Source organism: Trachinotus anak, unplaced genomic scaffold (assembly GCF_046630095.1).
Source record: "Trachinotus anak isolate AG129_WGS33_773 ecotype Australia unplaced genomic scaffold, CSIRO_AGI_Tana_v1 ptg000019l, whole genome shotgun sequence".
Taxonomy (NCBI): Eukaryota; Metazoa; Chordata; class Actinopteri; order Carangiformes; family Carangidae; genus Trachinotus; species Trachinotus anak.
This window is the reverse complement of record NW_027273870.1, coordinates 28900598-28910521: the sequence shown is the minus strand read 5'-3', so window position 1 is coordinate 28910521 and position 9924 is coordinate 28900598. Positions and strand designations below refer to the sequence as shown.

Genomic DNA, 9924 nt, shown 5'->3' with positions numbered 1-9924 from the left:
ATTTTTATAGAGGAGAGTTTGACCATGGCCAAACCCTCAGAGTGGCACCATGTCCTTATTTGACCACGTTTCAAAGACATTTTGTAGAAGGAAGAAGATGAGAAAGTCATTCTACAGTTGGATTAAGGAAGTTCAACACAGACTTTATCATTTGTAGCCTTGACTTGACCTTTGCAGGTTTGCTGTTGGCTGATTCAGAGGTTATCAAAGAGCCTTTTTGGTAGACATAGTTGTAGTGTTCACATAGTTGAATGATATTTGCTGTGACTGTCCCCTGTGGTGTCCCCCAAGGCTCCATCATTGGTCCTTTTTTATTTTCCCTTACAACTGCTATTGTACCAAAACACTGCTATACTCCATAAAACTGAACCTTCAGTCTCTATCTGAAGGTTATTAAATGCTGGATATATTTATGCTGCCAAATAATTGTTCCAGTATAAGGAGTTAGTCAGAGATCTTTTTATTGATTCTGAAGATTTAACAAATGTCCACACATGTGGTGTAATTCTTGAATTTGGTTTCAAATTTAACAAATAAATTCTGTCTGTTAGAAGTAGCTGATTTCATTTTTCTATTCTTTTGGCAACCTGTAGACAGTCGTATATTTACACCTCATCCCATATGAACTGTCTTTCTGATTAAAAAAGACTCAAACCAACAACAACTTTTTTCCATTGGGCCAAAAACCAACAGATACTGAACTTTTGAGGCTGATTCCAATATTGAGAGCTAAAAGAGTCTGATAATATATCAGCTGCTACGTGTTTTTTAACATGAGCACAACAAATGATTTTGTGATATTTTTTATCAACTAACCCCGAGATACATACCGAATGCTTAGTGAAAAAAAAACTGACAGTGCTGTCTGGTGAGTAAATCATGTCATTGCAGGACCATTTCTAAAGTAACTCATGCATATCGCTGCCATTTCTTTCATGCTTTCTTGGCACAGATAGTGATACAGTATTACTGCGATAAGCTAATAGCAGATTTGTCAGTTGAGCTCTAACATTTAATTTATACTTCCTGTGTAGCTGCTGTAGCACACATGACGTGCGCATCCTCAAATTTTGTTACATTTTGCAGCTGAATGTGGGGACTCCTGCATAGATACCATGAGCAGACTGACTGTGCCTGGTCAGCACAGACTGCTTGTGTGTCTCCTGCAAGTTTCTAATGCTGTTAGATATGTATATGTACATATACATTTTGTTTGCCATGGACATCACAATTACACTGGACGAACCAGATGCATTTCTTGAGTGTGTTAGTATACATGCTAATTCTCAGGATGGTTGAGAGTAAAGACAGTAAACCTTCTTCTCATTTCCACTGCAAACCTTCTGCTCACCACGTTCTTCGCTGTCTATGAATGAATGAATGCAAACAGGAATGAGACAGACCGAAATGATGTCATAAGTTACCTGGATTTAACAGGAGGTTTACAGGTATGTGAGGACGTCACTGTTGTTCTATAGTTGTCTGTGGAAAGTATATCTCAAAGGAAATGACAGAATGTAAAGACAGTATGTGGGTCATTGAATTAAAGTGAGATACAGAGTGTTACATTGTGTCTATAATCAGCACCTATGCCTTTGGTATCTACAGCAGGTCTCCTGAATTAAATGTTTTGTGCGATGTGGCTTTGGAAATGTTGACGTTTCACAAAATATGTAGCTGTGGCTTTATTCTGAGCTGAAATCCTTCAAAACCTTAATAAATATTTGGCCAGGGCTGCATGAAACCACCAGAACACACTAACAAAGGCACGTCTACCCCTGTATTCCTCGTTAGGTGTGTAATGTGTGTAATTTGTTGGCAAACAGCTGCCAGTTTACACAACCATGAGACATTTGGATTTGTCTTTTGTTTCCACCTGATGAATTTAAGTCCAATATTCTACTTTCAGCTCAGTTGTATTCTCTTCTCTTTTCCACCTTTTCAGATCTCGTGCTTCGTTTCTGAGGAACCGTTGTGACATTTGAACTAAATCTGTCTCTTCATCCTGACTTGCAGATTGAAGACTGAGATTTCAGGACTGACACAGAGGGAAGCTGAGGGTCAGGTTGCACCACACAACACACACACAGGAGTTTACGCTGGACTTTTCGCTCACCTGTTTGAGCAGAACTGTTCGGGTTTAGCAGCCACAACGACTTCATTAACATTTTGTCAGTTAGTTTGGAGCCGACTCTGAGTAAACGCTCAGTAAATGTTGAGAAAACGTTGAATAAGTCACGTATAGCAGCCTCCATTAGGTTGGATGAGTTAACCTGGAAGGTTATCCACTCAGCACTTTTCTCATTATGAAAGTAACGTCTGTGTTTGTCGGAGCAATGAGAATGTGGCTGAACCAGAGCATATCGACTGTGGATCGTGTGCCCATAGTGGTGATATTATGATTATTATTATTTTATTATTAGTCTCCTCACTGTGTTTTGTCTCCTCTCTTTTATCCCCTGTGTGTACTGTAAAGCACTGTGGATCATCTGTGTTTTGTTTCAAATTATATTTAAATAAAGTTGAGTGGAGCTGAGTTTAAAATTCTGTTGTTTTTTTGTCTGTCCCTGAAAACTGACCTTTTGTAACCCTGCACTTTGCTTCTGTTTTGTGCTTTTGACTGTTTGACCAAATCTGTTCCTTCATCGTGACTTGCAGATTGAAGATGGAGATTGAGATGGAGACAGAAGGAAGCTGAGGGTCAGGTTGCACCACACAAACTCCACAAAAACAACACCAGTCATGTTGGTGGCTGAGCTGTGAAATGCAAACTGCTGTTCACACTGGACTTTCACCTGGTTTAGCAGAACTGTTCGGGTTTAGTTTAGTTTAGTAAACGCTCAGTAAATGTTGAGAAAACGTTGAATAAGTCACGTATTGCAGCCTTCATTAGGTTGGATGAGTTATCCTGGATCCTTGGTGGGTTCATCACTTTTTTTTCTACTTACTCATTTATTCCCATAGCGACAAGAAAGTCAAGGAGAGAGGGAAGATGACCTGCAGCAAAGAGGTCAGATCTGAATCCGTCACTGCTGCAGGTAGAACTACACCTTCAGTCTGGTCCTTTCTGTTTAAACCCAGGTCATTGTCAGGCCTGTTACTTGAGAGTCAAATTCTAACAAAAGTAAAGGTTAAGTTTAAGTTAAGGTTTTTCCACAACAGGATTAGAAGCTGCTGTCCCTCTGAAACTAGAACAAACAAATGTAACTTGATATTTTCTGATGCTGAAAAATGTTTCTTTACATCTGTAATGTTTGGGAACATGGCAGGGAATCCATGTCTGTTTTATCCTTCCATCCCCCGATTTCCAAAATTAGAAGAGAGGTCACTTAAACACATCTTCATCTGAGGCTAAAACCCTCAGTCACTGAGGTAAGAGCAGACTCGGGAGCATGAGCTTCCTCTAAACCTTCACTTTGCTCCTTAAAGAAACACATTTATCTGTTTCACCCTTCAAAGCCACCAGCATGTGACCTTTACCCCACAGCTGACTATGGTAACCCTCACAAAAAAGAAGTTTATTTGAGTGTGCTCTTAGTATACTTCTTTGAAACTGAAAAATAAGAGAATGTACTTTCAGGCCACATCTTATGTTCTGATCAGATATACTTTACAAAATTATACTTGGTTATACTTGGCTCATACTGACAAGAATACAGAACAGTGTATTTGGCTGAAACTTGTACTTAATCATTTGATTGAGATTAAATAAAGAGAATCTTGCCCTATACAGAATGTTTAAGTGTACTTGTCCTGTAGTTGTGCTCACTCTGCCAATACAATATTTGTTTGAAATTTTGACTTACAAATAAGTTCTTAATTTTGATGTGTAGTCTACCACTAGTGTACGTATGAGTTAACTTCAAGACTACTTAAAGTACAGCTAGAGATATATTTCAAGTCAATACTTTCATAAACCTAAAACTGGGCTAGAAGTATATAACTAGTACCTATATGTTACTATAGGTTTATAGTATAGTTTGCAGTATACTTGCAGTACAAAGTAGAACTTAGATGTAAACTAATTGTGGACCCAAAATGTATCTTACACTCAAGTATATTTAAAAGTGTAGTTTTTTTTTAACTAAAAAGTGGGCCAATATCGTCCCAAGTATTGAAATAGTACACTTATGGGTATACAACTAGTACATTGATATTAGTATACTTCTTACATAAAGTATGCTTGGGAAATTTACTTGAGGTGGCTCGGTGGTGCAGTGGTTAGCACTGTCACCTCACAGCAAGAAGGTTCTGGATTCAAATCCGGGGCTTTCTGCACGAGGTTTGCATGTTCTCCCTGTGTCTGCGTGGGTTCCCTGCAGGTTCCCCGGCTTTGTGGGAGGTTTAGGTTCATCTGTGACTCTAAATTGCCCATAGGTGTGAATGTGAATGTGTCAGGTTGTTTGTTTCTATATAACAGTGATAGACTGGTGACTGACATGTGGGAAGGAGTCAGGCCGGTCGGGCGACTCACCTGCCAGGAGCATTTGCGCGTCTGTGGTATGTGCCCTAACCATTCGTCAGACTGGAGCTTTGTTCAGCAGCTGGTCTGGAGTTCTGGTTCCTTCTATACTGTGACTCCAAATGGTGAATATATATATATATAAATATATATATATATATATATATATATATATATATATATATATATATATATCATCTTTGATTCTATTCCTGCCTACTGAGTCTTTCTGGTAGAAATGAAAATATTGTAAATATCTGATCCCACATATTCCTGTGTAACTAAAGCAAATAGGAGCATGCAGAGACATCCTAATGTTGACACACTGAAATTGAACATTTATGTAATTTCCTCTTAGTATATTAAAATTTTTCACATGAATGCACATTACACATATTTGTCATCCAAAATTGTTATGTTTATTGCATATTTAGCACAATTATGTTTTTTCTGTTTAGATATGGACTTTGTACATACATTGATTCAAAGTTACTACTAGTTACAACTCAGGGTTGTTTCCTCCACCAACCAGTCAAGTTGCAGTAGATATGGTCAGAACTTCCTCTTCCTGAGATGCAGTGTTGAATTTGTGAGTTATGGCCAAAACCTGTGAGTGACCTTTGACCTTTGACCACCACATTCTAATCAGTTCGTCCTTGAGTCCAACTGAAAGTTTGTGCCAAAGTTCCCTCAAGATGTGACTGAGATGTTGCATTCTCAAGAATGGGATGATTGATAGATAGATAGACTCATTCTGCCAAACACTGACAAGTGGTCATTTCTGTGTGCGCTGCACTAATCAGTAGTTACATATGTTTGAGTGACATTACTATTGATACCTTTGGTGGGTGTTTGAGGAGCTGGATGGTTAGTCACTGTGATCTCAGTATAACCTTGGTCCGCTTCTCTAAACTGCGCTTAAAGGCCCAACGCATTTGCTCAGCTGGAGTGTCAACAGGACATATGATCTGTGACAGAGTGGTGCTCTCTCCTCTACAGCGCGGCTTGTTCACCTGGATTTGCAGGTTGTAACACAGCTGATTATCCACGTTAAACACTCCCTGTAGGTCAATGCGAAGATTATCTGAACTAATCAAGTTGGACCTAGCCTGATTTCCCAAGCGCTGGTTGTTCCATTCATTGATCAAGTCTAATGCTTCTCTGCGTAATCTATTGCTGCAATCTGCAATGTTATTTCGTGCATCTTGTTCAGTTGCAGTTATCTCTCTCCCGTTGTTGTCCGTCCAAGAACAGATCTCGTTTGGATCATTAGGTGTCCGTTTTCTGCGGCGTTGGAGAGAATACTTGCAGTCATCATCACTAGTAAATCCACAGTAATCCCAGTCATCGTTGTCTGTTGTGTAGCACCAACTATAACTTTGGTCATAGGTTATACACTTGTGATCTGAGCGACAACTTTCCCCTTTGTAGGTTAAGTGTGGTATAGGTGAGCAGTAGCCCCAGCTGTTTTCAGTATAGCACCAGAAGTAATCCCCATTTTTCTTATACTGACAGTCACCAATGCAGTCTTCCTGATACCTGGTTTGATGAGTCGTCGTCTTTGGCAGCACCGGTGCACAGTAGTCCCAGCCTCCTTTCACTAGGTTACACCAGTAGTAATCTTCTCCATGTTTTCCACAGGGATGATCTTGGAGACAGGGGTTGCCTTTGTAGTCAACATTGTTGCTTGGTGAGCAGTAATCCCACCCCTTTTGGGAATTGCACCAGTAGTAGTCATACCCTCGCTGTTCACAGGCGTCAGTACACTGCACGCCATATTTCAAGGTGTAATGCTTAATTGGACAGTCATCATAGCATTGTTGCTCAAAGTGGCCATAAAATCTGTATCCAGAGGTGGGCCATGGTGAGAAGCAGAGGATGAAAATGAGCAACAGTGTGGGGAGTCTTCTTTGATACGTCATTTCAGCTCTGTAGTGGAGAGAGGGCAGTAGAGGAAGAGAGAGAAGAGAACAAGAGGAAGAAAGTCTTTACAATCAAACATCATACAAAGCCTCTCTTATCTCGCTGAGCTTGTTGATCACCACTGCTTTAATGTACACCATGACGCCAGAGATGTGGCCAATGAAGCATTTGTTTTATTCTGAGATGCTGGTCGTCAGGTGCCAGATCTAGTTGCGGTGTATGTCATATACAGAACCTTTAAAAGGCGTAGGATGAGCACAGATTCTACAGTGGGTCCAGATGTGTGTTTTTATCATTTGAGACACAATTACTAATGACCTACTTGAAAATGAGCAAACATTTTATGCACCATTGCAGGCCAGAGTTGCAGGAGAGTACGCTGGCACTCTCCAGTTTTTGTCCACATGTCTTTATTGGATTCTGACTCAACAAGTCAACAACAAAGTTGGTATATCGTCTTGCAGGACTGAGATACACAATTCTATTAAAAATGGGCCAGATCAGTTAAAAAAAAAAAAAAAAACATGGCTGCCATTAAGCAAAAAACTTCACCAAGGGCAGCACTTTGCAGGAAACTGGCCAGAACTCAAGTTCTCTTATAGCAATCCTGATTAAAGTCATTGGGTACATCCAGCACGGTCCTCTGAACATACACACCAATACCCTGAATACTCTGTTACACACTTGTGAAAATAACAATAAATTAAACATACCACACAACCTGGATCAACTGTAGCTGAATCAGGGCAAAAACTGCTTAGCATCTTAACAGCACCTACCATAGCATTACCCTTTTTCTCTTTTTCATGAGCCTGCATTTAACTCCACTCAAAGTGTTTACTTCTGCCAATTCTTTTTGGAGGAAAATATTAATAAACAGCACTCAAGTACATTTTTTACCATCAGTGAGCTGCCTGATGCTTTTACTAGGAGTTTTAAAAGGTAATATGTTATTTACGACATGGACACTTAAAATTACTTGTGCATACATTGTGATGATGAAACAGGTGTGAGTGATTTTAATCTGTCGTTATACAGAATTAAACTAGTCAACCCAGAAACGCGCTCATTGCTGCTTGCAGCTTTAATTTTGGCCAGAACTCAAAACCCATAAAATAGAGCTTGCAAACACTGATCTGAATTTTCAAAGTTATCAGATATTACACACAGGAAGCATTATGTATACATTTGCAACTTAAAACCTAAACGTTTTGTGTTACTTCATAAATCTATGTTCATGCATCTACAAGTGTCTTTTAATCAGTGAAAGTCATTAATTTCTTAATTCAGAGGTAATAAATAAAACTAACTCACCTCACCATCTGTTGTTTTGCCTGAAGTCTGTTATTTCATCTCTGTTATATTTATAGGGGGTGTCTGTCTCAAAACCTTGGACCAAAACATTTTGGAGCACCTTCAAATGGAGTGTTAATATGTAACAGAACATTCTCAAACATAGTGGTCAATGTTTGTTTGATTCTAAAGTACAATTTTGTTGTCATTATAGGTCATGTAAATCAGGGGATAATGTAGCCATAACTGTCTGCAGGTCCCGACTACACTGCGTTCTGTTCTGTTGCACAATCAGACGTTGGACACAGGGATATCTTGTTGAACTCAGGTTTATTCCTGTTGTGTAACCAGAGAGAGCAAAACGCTGTCACATGGATTTTATCTTCACAACAACATGCCTCTCGCAGTCAAGTTCAGCGCCGACTGCCTGTGCACTTGAAACCAACTCAAAACATGCAATTGAAATAAAAAGGAATAAATAAAAATAAAAAATATATATAAATGAATAACAAATGTTGTCACTTTATGTTTCTAATAGCATGACATTCAATTAAATTACAGGGCTCAGCCTAAATTACCACTATTAAATATGTGATGAATCATCTTGACATATATTAGTCAATGATACCAAAATAAAATACATATTAAACAAAAATACAAAATAAGAAGCTACTAGACATCATAAACACAACACATCACTTAACAGAATAAACCTGAGGTGAACACTTTTGCTGAACCTGGCAATGGGAGTATGATATATACACACATACCTGTTGTGTAACCAGAGAGAACAAAACGCTGTCACATGGATTTCATCTTCACAACAACACACCGAACACAAGAGAAAGACAACAGCAGCTTGCACCACGCCACAGGATGAACAGCTCACACAGAGAAAATGTGTTCGGCTAGCTCACACTCACAAAACCTCCAAATCTCCTTCCACAACTGAAATACACAACAGAAAAACTGCAGTCACATTACCAGACGATGTTATGATAATTGTTGCCCCTTAAATCAATAATCAAACATAAAAATCCCACTTTACAATTGTGCGGTTTTAAATACATACATCTCGCAGTCAAGTTCAGTGCCCACTGAAGAGAGACAGGAACTAACGCAATTTCATCTGCCCGCTTTCACAATAAAACCTCAAAATTTTAAAAATAAAAAAATAGGGCACAAAAATTCAAACTAATACAATATTCCCAATACCAAAAAGAATAAACATAGAAACAATAAAACTGGTGAAGAATTTTGGTGAAATTAATACATATTATAAAAGAACAAATAAAAATAACACAAGTTATTTCCGACCACTTCTTCTATCTGTTACATTCACCCCTCCTTAATTTCCCATAAATTCTTAACATAAGGAAGCTTGTGCCAGATAAATAAAGCAATAACAATGAACACAATGTTCACATTCATTTGGTCCAAGAAAACTTCTGGAATCTAATTCCCTTGCACAGCATATAAAGCTACTTATGAAATAAGTTTAGAGAGAACAGAAGTTGATCAGGCTTCTGCTTCTCCGAGTTGATATGATGCCTTTTGCACCACATAAAATCTTGGTACTCCATCCCACCTATGTGAACATTCCCCAAGCCAAATCAAGCATATACTGGATGAAAACAGTACTCATGTCTATCTTTCTTTTGCTCCATTTAGAACAAAGTTAGTAAAGACTGAGACCTCCTACCACCTCATCTGAGGTGCCTGAATCAGATTCCCCACTGGTTTGTTCTGGGATTGGTAGGAAGCTCACATCCAATATCAAGTTCCAGTGCACTACATTGGTTTTCCCCGCTCTCATCCGTAATTTTATAGATGTGAGAAACATTAAATAGAATGGGGCATATTCAGTTGTTTCATGGATGGTGGCATTGTAAGCAAAAGTCACAGTTTGTATTTGTTGTGCCCAGTGTTGTTTTGTTGCCAATGGTAGGGAGCGCAACACATTGCCAAAGGTCCTGTTGAATCTTTCAGTTTGCCCATTTCTCATGGGATGGTATGCAGTTGTGTGTGACTTTGTGAGGCTGAGAAGTTCCGATATGAGTTTGCTTTCAAAATTGGCTCCCTGATCTGAATGTATCCGCTCTGGAAAACCATATATGCAAAACACATTATCCCACAGCTTCTTTGCAACTTGTTTTGCAGTCTGGTTAACACAGGGGAATGTGTGAGCCACTTTTGTGAAGTGGTCTGTTATGACCAAGATATCCACTGCTGTTTGTTTGTTATCC

At 39.0% G+C, this 9924-nt stretch overlaps 1 protein-coding gene across 1 annotated transcript; it reads right to left on the bottom strand.

Moving 5' to 3' along the window:
- Positions 1 to 4858: 4858 nt before the first annotated feature.
- Positions 4859 to 7839, bottom strand: LOC139636010 (uncharacterized). Its single transcript, XM_071503652.1, has 2 exons — positions 7700 to 7839; positions 4859 to 6391 (listed from the first exon to the last, which is right to left on the bottom strand). Exons 1-2 carry the CDS (start codon positions 7705 to 7707, stop codon positions 5335 to 5337), a joined length of 1065 nt encoding a protein of 354 aa, XP_071359753.1. The 5' UTR covers positions 7708 to 7839; the 3' UTR covers positions 4859 to 5334.
- Positions 7840 to 9924: the final 2085 nt, after the last annotated feature.